Raw genomic sequence first — 20,342 nt, forward strand, 5'->3', positions numbered from 1 at the left:
TTGAGGTCAGGGAAGAATGGGGACCACACCATGAGTTCCTCTCCTTTTATGCCAATAGCAGCCAATGATGCAGAGGTGTTCCTTGTAGCATGAGATGGTGCACTGTCTTGCATGAAGATTGTTGTGTTGCAGAAGGCACAGTTCTTCTCTTTCTACCATGGAAGAAAGTGGTCAGTCAGAAACTCCACATACCTTGCAGAGGTCATTTTTACACCTTCAGGGACCCTAAAGAGGCCAATGAGCTCTCTCCCCGTGATTCTGGCTCAAACATGACTCCACCACCTCACTGCTGATGTTGCAGCCTTGTTGGGACATCCACCACTGCATCCATCTGGACCATCCAGGGCTGCGCTGCACTCATCAGTGAACAACACTGTTTGAAAATGAGTCTTCTTGTAGTTCTGGGCCCACTGCAGCCGTTTCTGCTTGTGAGCATTGGTTAGAGGTGGTTTATGCACAACTGCAGGTCTCTGGAGGATCCTACAGCTTGATGTTTGCAGCAGCTTCAAATATGTGTTTGCTGCTTTGTGATGGCCTTTTAGCAGCTGCTCTCTTAATCGGATGTATTTGTCTGAAACCTTCATCATTGTGCCTTTACCTGCACGAACCCGTGTGTGCTCTGACTCAGCCACAAATCTCTTACATTATGGTGATCACGCTTAAGTTTTCGTGAAATATCTGAGGTTTTCATTACGTGTCCAAGGCATTCAACTATTTCATGCTTTTCAGCAGCAGAGATCATTTTTCATCCCTATATTGCTTGAAAACGGTGACCTGCTTAATAATGTGGAACATCCTTCTTTAGTAGTTTGTCCTTTAATTGGGCTCACCTGGCAAACTAATGCTACAGGTGTCCGAGATTGTTTTCAGTGATACAAAGAGTCCCGAGACACAATTTCATCCATGGGTTTAATTGAAAAACAACTTATTTCATCTGTATGACACTTAAACACAATAATAATTAGGAACGCGGTGTAGACTGTGACGCTGTTCCTGCAACACACAACTGAAATCAGCCGATTGTAGCGCAGCTGCAAGAACTGATAAGCAGGCTCAATAGACAGGTTGACTAACAATTGTAAGGAATTGGACTCCCACTTAATTCCCATTCCTAATGAAAGCCAGTGTTGAAATCTTTTATTTAAATTGTCGTATCTGTGGAGGAGGTCAGGAGAGAGGTGCAGCAGGGAGTGTCTGCAGCTCTGTCACAGTGTGGAGATCCTCTGTCACTAAGTTGCAAAGATTGTTTAACATTTGCTTTAAAAAATCTATTTTTTGCACATCAAAATCCATGTTTGTGCTGTTTCTTCACATACTGTGTGTATGTATAATGTGTGCTGCAGCAACAGTCTAGGGTCCTCTCCCTACTCTGGCTGTGAGCTGCACATGTGTGACACACTGTGTCTCTTCATTGAAAGTTCAAATTGACTTGATCAAAGTAACCCGATACTATGAAGACTACGTATGTTGGTGTGGCCTCAACCGAAGCCTCAGAAAAGAGTACTCCCCCACATACTTGTGCTAAAATATTGAGGTGGTTTTTGGGGAAACCTTCCCACCGAGCTCAGCTTCGGTATTTTTAGACTAAGCAGAGGTCTGAGAAACAACACTCGCGATCCCCCACCCTTCTCCTTTTTCCCGTTTCTCGTCTCTGGAGGGACTCGTCTGTTCCCTGCTGGATGTTTTTCTTTCTAAGCGGATGAATATGAGGATGATGTATAGAGTTTCCTCAACCATGTGGTGTAAATACGGTGTCTGCATCATTAAAGGCTTTATGAACTGTTTTCTGTTTTAATGTCTCCACACTGACAGCTAACTGATTTGTCCCAGGTGTCTCCATCGCTGCTCCCATATGTGTGCGTATGGAAAAATGGCCCGTTCCTTCTGTTTTCTTGTTGAAGTGGAACTATCGCAGTGCTGTATGCACATCCGAGGGCCCGCATGCACAGAATAATTCATTTGATGCTTTGATACGCGATAATGGACCCAGTAAGGTATTATTCATACGCCCCAGATCTCTTTGGAGAGTATGGCTTCTACAAAGTGTCCCGCTATCTTCCTGAGTGCCCCCCTCCCCTCTTTTAAGACTCTCTCGTCATTTATTATTTAAATCCCTCCATAATTCATCCAGCGCCCGCCAATACCCCCTTCTTTGCTCATTCTTCATTTAGTGCAAATTAGCACGAGCTCTGAATGTGCATTTGTGGAAAAGCAAACTGAAAGAAATGGCAGCGGGTCGGTCCGGTGGATACAACTCGATGCTTATTTCCTCAGTCCTGCCTGTGATGTGATGCCATGTGACATATTGAGTCTAATTTGTAGCCTAAAGAAGCAAACAGCTGTGGCCTATTTTGTTTAGCTGTTGTTCGGGTGATGTCACCGTTTGTGCCTCGTAAGGCTGCCTTGCTTTTGGCAGTTGGTGTGAAGATGTCAGGAGAATTTTGTTAAGCTGCTGATGAAGAGGACAGGGGTTGTGTAGCCTTTAGATAAATCGGATAAGTCAACCAAGGCGGTTGTGTGCAGTTTGGAAGACATCTATTAACCAGTGTCACAGATTCACACACACATTGTTGCTATATTTTCCTATGTTGGACCGTTGGGACGTTCATAGAAGCCACAACAGTTTTAGCCCAGGAGGTTGCTGCCGGCATATAAACGTGGACGACCACGAAACTGAAGCTAACCCGAGCCAGCCGTCACATCTGTGACCCCGATGCTGTTGTCGTTTACTTTCACTAAACAAACGAATCACTCAAAACTCCTGCAGCTGTTTAGCACCCACAATACTTCCTGTTTAGAAAGTTCAAGGTAGCGTGTATAATGAGCTCATCAGCAAAACTAGAAACACTTTTGGACACTGCTGTCATTTTGCAGTTAATTTCTGGTGGAGCGACATCAGAGACTGCGCTGCATGCAGTGGTGAACTCACGATATACTGTATATTTTTGGTCTCCACCTAACCGGTTGCAGCAGATGGTTGCCCCTCTCTGTTGAGGAGAGCTCTTCCTGTTAAAACGGAGTTCTTCCTCCCCACAGTGCCCGAGTGCTCCTCATTAAGGAGCGTCTGATTGTTGGGTCTTTGCTCTGTTGCGGGTGAGGTGACTGTAGGGCTGTTCGATGTAACGATATATATCGTGTGTCGATATAAAAACATCTGTCGTTTCATTTTACGCTATCGTTTGTTTCGTGGTGTCACAAAATAAACTGTTTACGACAATATTTTTTCATGGTTCTGATGTCACTGTAGTGGCTTTATTACTTTCTTGAAGTTCTCTCTTTGTCTTATTTTTTAATATAACCACACTACGGACAGAGACGCGCCTGTTTTTATGCGTTGTCGTTAGCAACAACGACGGCAAAACCATTGCGTGTCCGCTGGTTTAGTTTCCACATTAACCTTTCACAATAAAGTTCAAGATCCTGTTGAGACTTTTCAAAATAAACTGAATCACGTGAAAGAGGCAGAGTATTTACGGATGAGAAGTAAAAAAGAGCCGCCAGGTGCTAAAAAAGAAACCTTAGACTCAAACGTTAGAACGGGCTTTTCCCCGCAGCACGCCGTGTAAGAAATGCTCACAAAGAAAACGGCGCCGTTACAACTTATGTCTAAAAATGTATCGTTTCATGCATCGTTAAAACAGCGGTCCCCAAGCCCCGGGCCTCGGACCGGTACCGGTCCATGAGTCGTTTGGTACCGGGCCGCGAGAGTTGAGGCTCAGGTGTGAAATGTATAGTTTTCAGGGTTTTTATCGGTTTTCAGCGTTATTTTGTTATCGTTTTTATCGTTTACTCGGTTTTCCTGGGTCTTTCACGTGTGTTATGAATAAATTTTCTTTTTTTTCGGTACCGGTACTAGTTTTATTTTGTTGTATTTATCCGCGACACCTTAAAGGCCGGTCCGTGAAAATATTGTCGGGCATAAACCGGTCCGTGGCGCAAAAAAGGTTGGAGACCGCTGTGTTAAAACCCTCGACTCCAGGTACGCGACGCCCAGCTGGAAACACTTCACCAAGTCGAGCTGCCCGAGAATCACAGAATTTACAGAAAATGTTACATTCTTGTGATTTATATCGTTATCGGACGATAGATGTGTTAATATCAGGATATGAGATTTTGGTCATATCGCACAGCCCTAGGTGACTGTTGCTGTAAATTATAAAATTGTATTTAAAAGTTGAAATGAACACTGAGCAGTATCAGAGCCAGGGCTGCACATCGGTTGATTATTGAAGAATGTGAATAATAGTTTAAGGGGATCTTAAACGTGGTATTACAGCGTTTAACTGACTGCGTTTCATTTGCTCGCAGAGAAATGAAGAGTCTGTTTTGTTGTGGTAGTTTCATTTTAATGGAAAGAGACATAATATCGATCAAAAATCCAGAATTTAAAAAAACTTCTGGGCAAACTTTAAATCATTATTTCCGTCTCTGCACTGAAGCACATGCGTGACTTAACTGCACAGCAGCGAACTGCTGAACTGGGTTCAATATTCATACCTGCTCCTTCCTCCTGTGCAGGTCTCAGCACGTCAGCCTGCGTCCCTGCTTAGACATAACATTACTGCTGAAAAAGCCGACAGTCTCACTGCCTAAATATGCACTGACGGTCTATATCTGTTGATCATGCATATTGATAAGAGTTTTGTTTTCTGTGTCCACAGATGCAGTCGGGGAAAATAACCTGGGTAAGTGGAACATTTTGGGAGAATTCAGATACGCTGTACTGAAAGTTACTGTAAAGATAACACGTCAAATATCAAACGACTGAAATACTGTGGTTGGTTTTTCCACTCCTACTGCCAGTGTTATTACTACAGCCAGCATTAATGCTGGTACTAGTATTGATACGTGGCATTAATTCACCTTATACAGCACACATCGTGTTGGACCGTGTAGCTGCCTTAAATAATAATTTTCAATAAAGTCGTCCAGTTACGCTCTTTTCTAGCCTTTGGCGTCACGTCTGCCCGGTGACACATTCACCGGCTCACACTCTTCTGTTAGTATTATTGGACATTAACTCAGCTCAGACTCAGGTACCTGGTCCATGCTTGATGGGGGCTCACTTTGCTGAGATGTCCAACACTGATCAGCATAGTCAGTGTAGAGCTCTGTCGCGTTCTCTCTTTGGTTATTTATTTGAGAAAAGATCACATTTTATTTTGAAGTGAACATTTCCTTAATGAGAGATGTGAGTTTGCTGTTTTTGAACGACGTCACGTTGGACTACAAAAAGAGAGACTGATGCAGAATGTAGAGTTTTTAACAACACATGGATTTCTAAATATGTGTTTATTTAAATCAGAGGTAAATGTGCTCAGTTATGGGAGAGCAGCCATGTTTAAAAATGATAATTTGAATGGTCATTATGTGACTATGAGACATGCACAGAAACGTTGACTGATGCAGAACAGGAAGAGACGTCTGAGCTTTTGACCGAGCGTTACATCCAAGAATGGAGCAGCCACAAAAACAATAAAACATTTTGTAAATGGGAGTTAATCAAAGAGTCGGCCACGCTTATATAGCCTGTACAAAATAAACATTTGAGAATATGCCATGCAAACTGTAATACGACGTAGACGGGACACTGTGGGAAATGTGGAGCTTAGTCGAAAAACAATGTGGACAAATTGGACTTGTTCTCCTTGACTGTGGACGAGAGCTGAGATGCTGGTGACGCAGCCCAGGTCACCTCTGCATGTCAGATATCGAAGAGTTTAACGTTACAGAAGAGCTAGCAGCAATGCTCCGAAAGGAGGATGACAAGGAGTGATTTGGGAATAAAGGAAAACTGCAGATGAAGAATTTGGACTGCAAGCAAACTAGCATAGCGCTTTGTATAAAAATAGGATTCATTTTTGTTTAAATGTTAAATAATGATAGCGTGATGGCCTGTTTCACATTTTCATCGCCTAATTGTAACGTCTACTCTTCTGCTTCTACTAAGCAGTTTATAAAGAGATAAACAGAATGGAGTCCAGCTGATTGGTGCCACAGTTGTGGCACCAATCAGGTCCAAACTGATCCAAAGCAAAGGCCAGCATAGGCGGGGTGGGGGGCGGAGACCAGTGTCAGGGGTGAATTGTGACAGAAGGATGGCAGCAAGAGTGAAGGAGAAACCTGCTGTGATAGATGGTCCTAACAAAGACACGGAGCTGCCCGGGAGGAGGTCCATGCTCAAGGATTGGTGTGGTACAAGAGGAGGCTGGAGATGACGTAAGAGGACGTACCGTATTTTCCGGACCATAAGGCGCGCTGTCGATGAACGGGTCTGTTCATACATAAGGCACCCTGGATTAAAAGGCGCATTAAGTGAAACCAAACAGTCAGATAAATCAAACGTTGCTCAACTCATTCCTCTTGCTTCCTCCACTTCCGTACCATCGATTCATTAATGTTGAGCTAGCGAGCTAACTTCCTGCTAACTTCTAACTCCGTTGAATTTAATAAATCCTGTTTTCATGGATGCCTGGATGTTAAACTTCATTGTTACACCTGGTAAAGCAGCAACACTGATCATTTTATTACAGATGGAAGACTTTAGACAGTTTGTAACTCTCAGTGATGCTGCAGCGTTCGTTTGACTTTAGGACCTGAAGTAGACGGAGTTTAGGACCCAGACTCCTGACTACAGCAGCCGTAATGCTCCGACTATCCAGCATGCGGTGCGGCTTCCTAGCTTAGCAAAGTCGTACCAAAATGGTTTTTGACAGATTTCTGAGCGCCGTGTAGCACATAAAATCAGCTCAGTGAGCACAACCAGAATTCATACATACGGAGCACCGGATTATAAGGTACACAAGCTCATACGTATAAGGTACACTGTCGATTTGTGAGAGAATTAAAGGCTTTCAAGTTCACCTTATAGCGCGGAAAATACAGTACATAGAAAATAAACAAATAAAAAAGAAATAAATATAGAAAATGAATCAAAGACAATAAAAACACACATAATGTAAAATACATATACATACTCCCATTAAGCTGTCTAAAAATGCATAAAATAAAAAAGCAAAATTCAATTGTAGTAATAATGTGAAGTACAGTTTTATGTGAAATGCAGATGTTTATTGACAGCTATAGTGTAAAGTACCAGGAAATAGACCTGCTCAAAGCTCAGTTACCTGAGTGGTTACTCTCCTCTGTGGGTCACATATGCTGTGGGTTTGGCCATTACTTCATTTAACTAACTCAGACTTTTAAAACCATCTTTGCACGAGAGGATTCACATTCATCAGCACTCAGTGGTGACACGTACAACATGGGACGTCTGTGATCGTAAATCCACAGAAGGTTATGCACATTATATAATGTGTGGTGTGTCAGAGCTGCAGGTACAGCTATTTAAATATTAAAAGCGTCACTTCAGACCTCTTCTGTGCAAGTAGGCAGCAAAGTGGAGCTAACTTTGGCATCTGGAGGAGCAGCATTAGCACAAAGCAGCTGAATATTCAGTTAGTTGGGTAGATGAGTTCAGCTTTCCATATGTAAGAGCACAGTCTTGGTACTGATCAGCCGTCCATGTGCTCATGAACAGCTGATTATATCCCTGAACTAAGAAGCATGCTGATGATGACATGTGTCCAGTGTCTAAAGGACTTTAGAGTTGGTCACTGCTATACTTGTGTGTAGTTTGCTAGTAACAGCACCTACTTCCAGCACGCTGTGTCCACACTGCTGCTGTTTAGGAAACATCCACTGGTTTGTAGTTGCAGGTTAGCTTTGGTTAGGTTTCTCAGATTAGATCATGGTTCTAGCTCAAATCCAGCCTTTCAATTACATTATCAATTTCTTAGAAAGCATGTCTGCCAAAAAAAGCACACGAACAACAATGTTTACTGCCGGTACCAGTTCCCATCACGTCCCCTGGGAGCTGCATGCAGGGCTCCTAAAGGCCGAGGTGAGGCGCAGCCAGCCCGTTGCCTCTTTGTCTCCACGCTGAATCCAGCGAGACCGGCGTCTCCTGGTGTCTCTGCCTTTCTGATTAGAGATCTCCTTGGGGAGTAATGACAGAATTGTGCTCCTGTCAGTTCCTGCTGCTCAGAGTGGGCTAATAGTCATGTTAGCGCATGCAGCATGTCATTAGCTCTGCGCTAGTAGCCCAACGAGGGGCGAGTCTGTCATTTTGAGGCTAAATCACAGGGCGGGTAGGCCGGAGATCACAGTCACAGCGGTTCTCTGTAGCTCCAGTGTTTCCGCCCACCCTCCTCTGCCTCGCTTAATATGCACCGACTTACACATACTGTATTAACTCTGAGGAATTACTGCGACGTGGGCTGGAGAAGGCAAATGGAAGTCAAAGAGAGCCACTCTGATGGCTGCTGATACAGCGATCATTCAATCAAAATCCTAATTTGAAACACACTGCTTATTTCTGACTGTGATTGGATGATTCATGGTTATCACTCGGATGATTAGCAGGCTTGCGTAGCATCTATCAGAGCATGGGCTAATCTGCTTTGATTATTAGCCTCTAAGCCTTCCTTCCACGCTGGGCTTGTCGGGTACGGAGTGATGAGAAATTGCGCTCTCCTCGTGTTTGTATTAATCTATCTGCGCTCACTCGCCAAACTGATAATTGCACGGCCCAGGCTTCAGATCAGCCCCTCCCCCGAGGAATGTTTTCCTGTAGCCTTAAACATGCAAACATTCCTTTGCACTCGTGTGTAACGTTCCAGCGTATCAATCAGTTTTTACAGAGTAGATAAAACTTGCACATTCTTACCGTGACAAACAAAATCTCCACCCCTGTTGGGTTACATTAGTTTCAGGTGTTTGGGTTTGTTCTGCCCGAGGGATGCTAGTCTGGTTTGGCTCTTCCCCTCTGCGGTTTCTACTGACCGTCAGTGGACGTGTGCACCGTCAAACCTGAAGAAAGTCTGCTGACGCTTCAGCGTGCAAATCAGCCGTCTGCATGGAGCGTCTGTTACATGTATGTATGCCATGGCAGAATGCTTCTGTGCACAATAAAAACTTCTGCACATTTTCCAGCTCATTGGTCACAGTGGGCTTTTAATGCTAAGCACAACTTGCCCCGCAGCTGAAACTTTATGGGGAATAAGCTGAGCATGATATATTTAAAAAAACGTTGAAGCCCGTGGCTCCATAAGAAGATAAGAAGTGGATCTGTTTTTTGATCCACGTGAGGCAGATCTTAGCAAAGCCGTGGGTTGATCCGTGAGTCTGTGGGACGAGCTGATAATTGCGAGCGAGCGTGACCGTGTTATACAACACGCGCGCATCTTCACTCGGCGCCGTGACCTTCTCCGCTGAGATTTGCGTCCGCCTAACTGCCCTTTTGCTGGGGCATGTTGTGTAAGTGAAGGGGCCACGACGTGAATAACATTGGTATTTGTGCAACATCCTGTGTGCTGAGTGGAGAACTAACTGGAGCAGGAGAATGGCGCTGTTCGGCGAGGTTCACGGCTGTTATTCCTACAGGCCATGAGCGTGAAAGCAGCTAATGACATCTGACAGTTCTGGAGCAAGAAGAGGAGGGCTGGACAGAAGGGGGTGGGGGGAGGTTGGGGGGGTTAAGAGATAGAGGGGGTGGCTGTGGGAGAGTATGGGGGGGTGAGAGAAATAAGGGATGAGCTCGGTGTGGACAAAGCAGGGATGAGGGATACGGGAGGGGAAGGGCTAAAGAGGCGAAACTGTTGGGACCTATTGTTAGCCACTGTAGAGGACGGCCTCCCAGTGCCGCCACTGTGGACCTTTACCTCTATCAGCATGAGATGTCCAAATATTCTACCCAGATGTCGTCCAGACCTCAGAGCTGAAGGTTGCCAGTCTTTAAATCTTCGATGTCCACATCCAGACTCCCCCCTGAGTTCATGCAATGGCTGCCATTTTGAAATGTGCCTTTGAGGGAATTCCAGAAACGCTCTCAAAACATCCAACACGCTTACGTCCTCGCAGATATGTTTAGCCCCCCGCCTCCTCCAAAAATACCCCCCAAAAATCACCAAAGTGAGTTACCAAACCCCCAAAACAGACAAAAGATTGGGTGTAGAGGTGGGGGGTGAGGATCGGGGCGTGACAGATGGAGGGAAGAGGGAGACGAGTTGGGATCCCACTGTAACGTGACAGACCCCCATCCCACCCGAGCTTCAGCACCACTGCTTTTGAAGAAGGCGTAGCAGGCGTCCTGCTGCCAGACTCACCTGTGAACTCGACATCTTATTGTCTCGTCCTCCTTCAAAATAAAGGCGTGAGGTTTACGTCTGCTCGCCGCTTCGTGGCATTCAGACAGACACGTGTCTGCGTTCGAGTTGCATGGCGGGTGTTGGGTGCCCCCAGCTGTTTTGTACAGGCTGCGTGTCAGTGAAGTCTGGGGTGGGGTCTCCACTCGAAACCCCGACTGTAGGTTGTACGTTTGGGCTTGTCTGCATTGGTTTGAGCTGTGTGAGTATTTTTATTTTGCTATACTTTCACAAAGCTGCTACAGAGAACTGTGAAAATCATTTTCAGTCTCCAAAGCAAACGAATTATGTAAACGGGCTTTTGACAGCCTCGTACAAATATCTGCACTTTGATCCAAAGCAGTCGTCCACCAGTGGAAAAGAAAGCGCTTCTGGTAAGAGAAAGCAAACATCAAAGGTGGCGCTGGCTGTTTGGCTGTGGATGAGACGAGCAGCAGGCGAAGCAGCCCTCGGCACCCTCAAAGCTGCTGGCCCACATCTATACATTGTGATGGCTGCGGTCACACGCTGCTCTGCAGATTGTTGATATCTGTGAGTGAACAAGTCACCTCATGCTGCTGACTTATCGGGCTCTTTGTCTTCTGAGCTCAGAGGGGCTCTGGGTCTGTGTGTGACCACCCTCTGCTGGGCGATTGTGGTACAGCACCTGCATCACCACTATAGCCTGACGATGGTGTGATGGTGCGACAGAATGTTTTGTTTTAACGAGGTAACATCTTTCAGTGCTTTGGTGAAATGATACACACGTGTGCTTTGTTTCCCACTGGGCTTAAAGGCAGCATGAAACCAAAGTTTGGCACTAAGCTGGGATTGAACACTTCATGCAGCTGCTTGCATGAACGCTGTCATTCAAAATATTCCACAGTGTATTAACAGGATGTATTAACAACGGGAACAAGTGACTGTGTGGTTACCAAGGTTACTGCTGTAATGCAAAACAACATTATTCAACATCGTTGGCATCGTCACTGCTTGTGTCTTAAGGCAAGTGATCACATTAGTTACTCCTGATGTATATGTATGTAAACATAACTGCTCACAGCATGGTGATATCACATGTGCTTTACAGCAGAACACACAGCAGCTGAGTTTCACACCGGGAAGGATTAACATGTAATTTTAATGACTTTGCTATTAAATTATTGCCAACTCATCAATACAGAGAGAGAGAGGGCGTCAGTCAAACAGGGGTGTGTTGTCACTTCTGGGAAACTCACTGTGGAAAAAATCAACAGGGCATGGGGGGAGGAGTCCCTCCTCCTCCTGTCCTTAAGCTTGTGAGGAAGGCATGATTTCACCTTTGACCTTTTGTCATGCTGACTTGGCCCACTGTTCCCACAGCTTGAGCATGAAAACTGGTCAATATTCATTGTTTCAAAAGCTAAATGAAGGAAGAGCAGACTGGTGATTAGGTTTTTGGTTTCACGTGAAATAAAAAGACTGAGTGAGCACTCGCTGTGAGTGCCTTTGATTTTTTTAATTTAAACTTTACAGAGTTAAAAATGTTACAGAAACTCTAAGTGTCCCGTGAGAAACACTTAAAGTCACCTGAAGGAACAGAAACGGATGCAGCACTCGTGTTTGCTTCAAAATATAAGCTAATAAATATAAAGAGTCACATGTCGTGTTAACAGGCTTGTTCAAAGGGCAGGCAGTTTAGAAAGCAGTTTCATTTCATGGTGTACTTTTGTTTTAATTATATAAAAAATTAAAACATCAAAGATGAAGCAGCTTGAATCAGTCTGCAGAAATGCTGAGTGCCTTGCCTGATTACATGCAGTCTGCTGTTCATCTGCACGTCTGTCTTTAGCCACGTGCAGCTGTCCTGTCAATATGTTAACATCTGCAGTCCCACCTGACAGCCGTGCCGACACAGTGATGGCACCAAAGGAAACCACGAAGCTTCATATTTATGAGTCATCCTGGGTAATGATTAAGATCAGCCTCCATCAACATGACTGCCTCTTTTTGAAAGCCTGGGTTACTTTGTTCTAGTAAGCTGACTTTTAGCAGAAAGTAGAATTACATGAATGAACAGCTTCTCGTATAAAGTAGCTGTTAGACATTGAACTTTGATGTTTTAACCTTCCATGTGTTTAATGACAGGTTGGCATAATGATGGAAATGCCTACTTTGACTTCCCGGTGCAAGAATATCTGAATATGTGTGTGAAACAGAGGTGTTGCACTCCACCTTGCTTGAATGTTAAAGGCTCCTCCTGTGTGTAACGGGCACATTGCAGCTCTGAGTTTGAGACCATTAAATGCCAACATCAGGGTTTTGTCTCTGACAGTTCAACAGCTTGTTGTGCAGTTGCTGGTGCATCCATCCAGCAGTCCTACAGAGAGATTTCTATTAAAGCAGAGCTACAGAGACCACAGGCCAGTGTTAGTGGGGTATTTTAATCGGGATCAAAGGAATTCTGGGAAACTGGTCACAGATGAGGTAGCGGATGAGGAGAGTATTAAAACACTCGATCTTCAGGTGGGCAGGAAGAAGATCTGCACTGAAGGTTACGCTGTTGTTTGACATGCAGCCTCATTTGTACTTGTTAGAGTGAGTGTTAGTGTTACAGCCAGTAATATTACTGTTAGATGGATGTGTGAAAGGCTGTGAGATACTGAGCTCAAATCACACTGGGATTCTTTGTTTTCCTCCTGGCTGCAGGCAGATGTTACGCAACCTGCTGGTTTTTTCTTTCATTGTCTTATTGTTTCTTTTGCCACATTTTTGATTCATTATTTGCTTTGTTTTTATATGATTTTACTTAATTTATATTTAATTTACTACTAAAAACTGACCCGTGGTTTAGACGTTTTAATGCAAGGAAGCAAACTAAAGCTAAGCAGAGCGTGGTGACTGCACAGGAATGGACACACAGCGATGTGGCAACCAGAGCTCGAGGAATGTCAGCAACCTGGAGCAACGACTGGAAAAACACCGAGTTACTCAGAGTGGGAAAGGCCCAAGTTAATGTTATGTGGAAATGTAAAAAATAAGCGAGAGAAAGTGGCTGCTAAACATTTATCGCAGGCAGAGCTGACCTGAAGATGGTCTTTAAGCGAATAGTCTGGACGTCATCATCTGTCACTTTCCTGTGATTTGAAGTCAAATATTTAAAATGTGACTTTCAGCTTTCATTCACAGTGTTAACAAGAATATTCCCGTTTATGAATGACAGCTATTTTTATACATCGTCAGTCGTTTTCAGAAGCCCAAACATAACTGGGAGAACTGGTTGCAGCTCTGGGGCTGGCCCTGCTTTGTTGTTTAATGCTTTACATTATGGGACTTGATTTTCTTCCCCACGTTGCTTCCATAAACAGATCCCATGAGATGGTTTATATTAGCATCAACATACACTGATCGATGCAAACAACATAAAATTAGCATGTTTCGTATTTTGCGAGCTGCATTCTGCGCTTTAGTCAAATTGAATGTGATGAGCCCCACGCTGTCCAAACCCCGGACTACACTCTGACCAGCAGATGATTCGACCTGTTTTTATATGGCTGAAATATTTAGAAATGGATGTAAAATAAATTGCAAACATAACTCAATTCATGACGACTGGCTTGTGTGATTGGCTGTTTTTGGGCTCGCTCAGTGAAATCTGGAGACCAGGTCACCTCAGCTTTACCGTTTCTGCCTTTGGAGCGCCCAGCGAGAGAGCAGCCGCATGGATCCACTCATCACCCAGTGATTACCCCCCACACTGGTATTAATCATGAATATAAGCGTCTATTCCACTGGCTTCCAAGGTTTTTCAGCCTCCTATAGAAAATGAACTCCTTGTTATCACATGGAGATCTGACTGACCGAAGGTTACACTGAGACTGATTCATATTTAATAAGAAAGCCAACAAACCATCAGCAGTTCGGCTCGTCTGTCAGTACAATATTACAGTATTAGTAGTGTTAGAAACCCAGATGTTGATGATCTGAACATCAGGAAACGTTGGCTGTAATCTGACACTGTCCTTATAGAACAGTAAACCTGAGGTGACCTGTTTTTAAACGTTATTATTGAATACATCGAGACGAAGCGCTGTTATTCAGCCTTTTGTGTTAGGTGTGTGGGTCCAAAATAAAATTGTGTGTAACTCATGAAAATCCCACCCTTGATGTGGTCTCATTCATGTGCGACCAAAAGACGCATGGATTTACCAAAACACAAGAGAAGGCTTTTATTTGGTCCTCTGAACATTCATCATTGAGAACAACTTTGCTCTCAGGAGGAGTTTGTGAGGGTTTCTGTGCTGGCCTTTGGCTGGGTGAGGCGGCTCGTTCCAGGTTTCAGTCCGTAGATCAGCACCTCAAAGCTCTGAAGGTAAAAGAATGAAAGCTAAGTGTTAGCAACAGTCAGAAATAAAGAGCTGTGGGTTTACCCGTCTGTGTTTCAGTGTAGAGCTCAAATGCTAGAATGGATGGATGCTGCCGATTGCTTAGGGAAATGGTGTGTATGTTTGCAGGAGAGCGAGAGCCGTGCCGCCTGTTTTTCTTGAAGCTCTTTGTCTGAAGAGTGGAGAGGTTTGTGACAGTGTGGAGAGGGGGAAGGGAGCTCAACCAGAGCAATGCCCTTTGTTACCCAAATGTTCAGGGAAACAAGCCACAAAACGGCTCTTTCCAGCTGACTTTGTAGCACATCAGCGTTTAGGAACAGAACTTTGATTTGTTTTCAAAATGTTATGCAAACATACAGCATTTTAGCCTCTCATGAAACATGCAGTTGTGATACTAAGAACTTGTCTTTTTCATCATGTGAAAATCATGCATAAACTATGCATAGTGTTTGATGATTTGATTGTTTCCCCTGGTCTCAGAGCTGTGAGAGGAAGCCTGATATCGACATCCTTTGACCCTACACTGCAAGCTTCCACACATTCACTGGCTGCTGACTGCATTGACCTGACATGAAGTCAAAGTTAAAGGGATTTCATACAGTGACAGCATAGCCAACAGCCCAGGGCCAGGATAGAGAACAGGCCTCCCATCTTCTCACATACATCTTATATACATACTCTGTCTTTAGCTGTAGTCAATTGAAGCGTGAGTCTATTACATGTGACATCGTTTTATAGTAAGTATTTATGGCACAGTGTGTGATGACAACACTTTGTGTCCTAATGCCGCAGACAAAAGCAGGAAGATCTTTGATTTTAGCTATGCTGTTATGCAGCCGTAGCCAAGGTAACTGCCTCCTCTGAGTTAGGTGTGTAACCTGGCAACAGCTCTGACATGTAACAGTAAGTGTACTGTGATAATGAAGCACCATTATGACAGCGCTGTGATCCTGTGAACACATTTATTGAAGTGTTGCTGAAGATGATAGTTTTCCTTCATCCAGCTGCTGCCCAACCTGTGCATTGTTGCCTTTGCAACCGTGGCTGCTCGTTCACGTCGTATATCGCTTCAGTTTTATCTTCATAGTGCACATAAGCAGCTGACTTGGCAACAGTGGGAACGAAAAACTCCAAAACAGACTCATTAAAGGAAGTGTTTGAGGCTGCTGAACAAAAGAGTACAGGCAGTGCAGGACTTAACAACGTGAGACTTAAACTGTATTTGCAACAACACAAATACTAAATACTCTGTAATAGTGGATTCACAAAAGCTCTTTAAGAGCACGTCTGTGTAAAGACTCAGATTGTTATCAAAGAAAGTTGATAACACTAAATAAATCACTAAACTCTTCCTCAGATCACCTGTTCAAGTTTGTAGCTGCACCCATGCACTGTCAGTTTAACACAGGCTCAAAGGTAAAGTTAAATAAGTGCACATGCAGACAAACCCTTCTTACTACACTTATTTAGTACCGCAACTTTAACCTCGACTCAGATCCAGACATGGGAGACAGGGGCGTGTTTGCTATTTGCCCTATGAGCAACAGACATGTTGCGTTTGTGTCTCAGCAGTGAGCCTGTGAGGTGTTCAGTAGGCAAAGAGTGAAACTGCATCACGGCTGCATCACAAAAGCTACACAACTGTCAGAGATGCACATGTGATACAGGCACTTCTAATGTTTTGCATGTCTGTGTTCGTTCAGTCAGTCTGTGCTCGGTTCCACTCAGTGTGATTTGAGTTATATATTTAATAAAAATGTGAGCGTGGCGCACGTTCAGTGCCAAGCAGCATAGATATGTGTGGTCTGTGTCAGAGACAGGCTGGACCTCTGAGGGGCAGAAAAACCAGAAACTGTTAAATAAAAAATGAATAAATAAGATCTAAAAGCACATTTTTGCTGATTATTATTTATCTGTTTAAGAAAAGAGATTTTATAGAAGAATGATCATCAGCTGTACACACACACACACACACACACACACACACACACACACACACACACACACACACACACACACACACACAGTCTCCCAGCCCCATCCCAGGTAGCGCCTCCCTCCCCGTGACCACAGATAGGGCGCTCGGCGCTGTTTTGTCTCCCATTGACTTCAAGGTTAAAGGCAACAGGGGTCATTATGCTGTGGGAGGATAACTGCTAAGGTCAAGGGTGACGCGTGGTACATCCCTCCCCCACTGCACGGCGCAGGTTTGATTTGTCATCAGTATCGAGCTGATTCCACTTGGAGTAAAAATATTGTGTACCAACAAAGCCCGTGTCTGTTAGCATTCAAGTTCTTCTTCCTGCCGAGGAGACGCTGTGTGCTGCTGTGTTTCCTGTGCGTAACCTTTGAAAATGTCTCTTAAGCAGGACTATAAAAGTAAATAAAGGGTTGCTATGAGAACAAAGGTTTTATCTTGTCAGCTCCACAAAATCTGCAGCAAAAATCTGCACGTGTAAAATTTGCAGGTTAAGGATGGTTTTCTCTACGTTTGTCCCCTGGTGAAGAATTTTAATCCTCGAACGTGCATGTACAAATATACTGGTCAGGTGCACAGCTGTGTTTGATATCCAGCAGACGACACACTTTTAGGTTTTCTCTCTCTCTTCTTGACAGATTCAGTTAGATTTTGGGTTTGTTGCCCAACCACTGTTACTGTAACACACAGATATTCTTACACATTATCAAACTGTGTAGTGATTCAGTTGATGGAACCATGAATTCTGCTCTCTGAAGGGAGAAGTTTGGGCGTCAGTTCGTCATCCGCTCGCTCACCTCTGACTAACTGTAGCGTTTGGAGCGCTCGTATCAGTGTCTGGACTTGAATCAGACTGAGATGCTTTGCGATGAATTTTACAGGCCGTTCATGCCTGAAAACCCTCCAGCTGGATCAGTCAACGTTACTTTTTCACACCTTAGAGTAACTTAAAATAAAAACTGCATTTTGTTTTTACTCTGGTTATTTCTAACGTTACAGTTTGTTTGATGATCTGAAACATTTAGGTTCAACAAATATGCAGAGAAATAAATCATCATGAGGCAAATGCTCCTTTTTGGTTCTCAGCCGATCAGCAGATTCTGAAATACTCAGAGCAACAATTAAGTAACACGTTGTGATGCTTGAACTTCAGCAGGTCATCCAGAGAAGAAGAGCTCAGCCCACAGTGGATTTTGGGGCTGATAACAGGAAAGGATGCGTTAGGGCTCCTGTGATATTGGGCGTTTACTTCATGAGAGCAGTGGTCCTATTATTAGGATATCTATAGAAGATTTGGAGAGGAAAATGCAAGAATGATCATTTAAAAACATCTGTAAATGTTTTACTTTTTCCCAAATGAATTAAATTCTAAAAGTAAATTTTAAATGATCGATTACTGTCGCCCATGCTTTCTCTTTGGACAGCTCCAGTTAATCTAACTGGTTTTCAGTGCTGCTAACATGGTTTGGTTGATTTCTAATGGTAAGGAAGGCCAACATGGAGCTGGGATGTTGCAGCTCTCACCAGGGTGTTTGTTTAAACTCCTGCTGACCCTGCTAAATGACTCATAATCAGATAATAAATATTTCCACCGTGTTGTGAAATCAGTAAGCAGAACCTGGCTCCTGGTTACCATCCTTACTCTAATCCACGCAGCATTAGTGAGGTTTAGAGGTCGGACGGGCAGCTTCAGCACGAAAACATGTGGAAGGTGGGAACGTGCAGGAGCACAAAGTGTCTCCGTGCGCTGCTGTTTGGCTTCCTGCTGTGCTCACTTTGTAACCAAGCAAGGTGTGAATCTTTAACCTGCTCCCCCTGTTTCGCTGAGCGCTTCAGTTAGTTAATGTCATTGTGTTTTGCCAGCTTGAACCTGTGTTTATGCTAGGGCATGCACGTCCTCCTCCCAAGTGCCAGAGGCGCAGTTAAAGGGGAGGCTAATTTGGGTGTGAGGGCTGGGAAGAAAGGGCGGGGGCAGCATTGTTGAACGCCAGTGAAAATAGGACTATCATTTCCACTCAGATAACCCCTGGCTGTCATTGGACCACAAGCCAAGCGGTGACCCCGGGGGCTTGAACTCTTGCCGGTCATGTGACCAGGCAGTAAAGTGACCAGTGCTGATCTCTCTGCGGTCAGAGAGGGGCAGGCTGTCGAGGAAAGAGGTTGGTGGGGGAGAGAACAGAGGAGCCGGGCAGAGAAAGAAACCGAGAGCAATGTGGAGAGCAGGCCCAGTGGCTTTTTCCTTTAGCAGAGTCCATGCTTGAATGGGGTCCAGGCAGACTGGGAGAAGCATGAAATGGATACATGGGAAGGTAAGCAAGGATCACTTTCTTTCCTGAATGCGTCCCACGTACAGGTAGTGCAACTACATCTGAGTGGAACTGAGAATATATTTGAAATGTATGCATGAAACTCAAACTGCAGCACTGTTGATCGTCACTGTTGGTTTCTGTCTAATATTTCGAGTCTGAGTAAACAGTGTGATGCGTACTGCTCGTGTGCAGGTTGGCAGGATAAGGCCTTTATGCTGTAATTAGTTAATGATTTTCAGGCCGGGCTAATGAGCAGAGAAAGCCCAGCTTGTCAGAGCCTCGCTGGCTCCCAGCACTTTGTTTATGTGCTGCTTGTGACGTAGCTGCAGCTGCACGGTGCACCTCCATATGTGCTGCTCACTTGATATGTTTTTCTTCCTTTTGGCTGTTTTATGCAAATGGTGTTGTGTGCTGGGACAAGAGGAAATGTCAAAAACAACAAACTGGTTTTTGGCACTTTCCACACTTTAATTCCGCCCACCACACCACCGCTGCTCCTCCCTTCCTCCTTCCCTTCCTTGTATCACAGGAATTTGGAATGGGGTCCTTTCTCACTCTTAATATCAGCCCCACGTGAGAGGGTGTCTTTTTGGGCTTCGGTCACACAAGGTTTCAGCTCAGCTTGGGACAAATTGGACGGAGGTCCACAGACACAGCGCTTTCTGGCCCTTCGATCGATGTTTTCCTTTAAGGACTTTGGTTTGGCATGTGGAGGGAGCATGCTACTGTACTGATCCCCTCCCCCTCCTTTAATCCTCTCAGCCTGGTTGGTTTGTGCTCAAGCTGAATTAGGGTTAAATAGCACTGCTGCACCTCAACACCAACACCTTCTGTTTGGCAGTAGTTCTGTGTGTGAGGAGGATTGTATTAAGCCCAAACTAATCATGAAGGAGAAAGCAAGCATAAGAGGTTGTTTATGTGGATGAAGGGGGCAGAGGCTGTGTGAAGATCAATAGTAACAGTGGGGGGAGGTCAGGGACTGCTGTGACTCTGTAATGCTCATCTATAACACGGCTAAAGACGCTTCTCAATGCAACCGCTGCTTTTCCCCTAATTTCACTGTGAGATATCCGCCGTCTCTCCCCGGCCACGTGAAGCCAAACGCCAGCTCCATCACGCTGTGCATCTTTGCTTTCTTGTTGTTTTGCAAGGGTGTGTTATTTCAACTGCCCCTGCACCCTTCCCCCAGGACAAACACAGACACACACTCAAACAGGATAAAACTTATCTGATGATTTGCAAATGCAGTTTTTGCCTCTGGGATTATTTACAGAGAGCGATGTGTTTACTTCAAATGAGGCAAAACTGGCAACTGATTTTTAATGCAGGCAAATTTACAATGTTTTGGCCCCTTTTCTGTGTTATATGGGAGCGGGAGGTCATCCTACTGTGTTTAGGAGGTCCCGTATTTTAATACAGAGCAGATTTAGCACTTTTATGCAATTGTGTATCGCAGGGCATGGGCTGTGAAACTTCCCACATGGTTTGCATCAGCATGAACTGGCAA

The 20,342-nt window shown here is 44.5% G+C and overlaps 1 protein-coding gene across 3 annotated transcripts in view; it reads left to right on the forward strand.

Moving 5' to 3' along the window:
* LOC120742960 (nuclear receptor subfamily 6 group A member 1-A-like) overlaps window positions 1-20,342 on the forward strand; it is a 108,559-nt gene that overhangs the window by 55,492 nt on the left and 32,725 nt on the right. Inside the window, exon 3 of one of the 3 annotated variants that reach the window (XM_040046489.1) lies at window positions 4,662-4,685. The exons of 1 other annotated variant lie outside the window; for it this stretch is intronic. In XM_040046489.1, coding sequence (XP_039902423.1) covers window positions 4,662-4,685 — 24 coding nt within the window. Of the gene's footprint in view, window positions 1-4,661; window positions 4,686-16,545; window positions 18,836-20,342 lie in introns of those variants that run through there. One more of the 3 variants, XM_040046492.1, reaches the window with a different exon arrangement.

The sequence above is a fragment of the Simochromis diagramma genome, unplaced genomic scaffold (assembly GCF_900408965.1).
Source record: "Simochromis diagramma unplaced genomic scaffold, fSimDia1.1 OVJJ01000005.1, whole genome shotgun sequence".
Lineage (NCBI taxonomy): Eukaryota > Metazoa > Chordata > Actinopteri > Cichliformes > Cichlidae > Simochromis > Simochromis diagramma.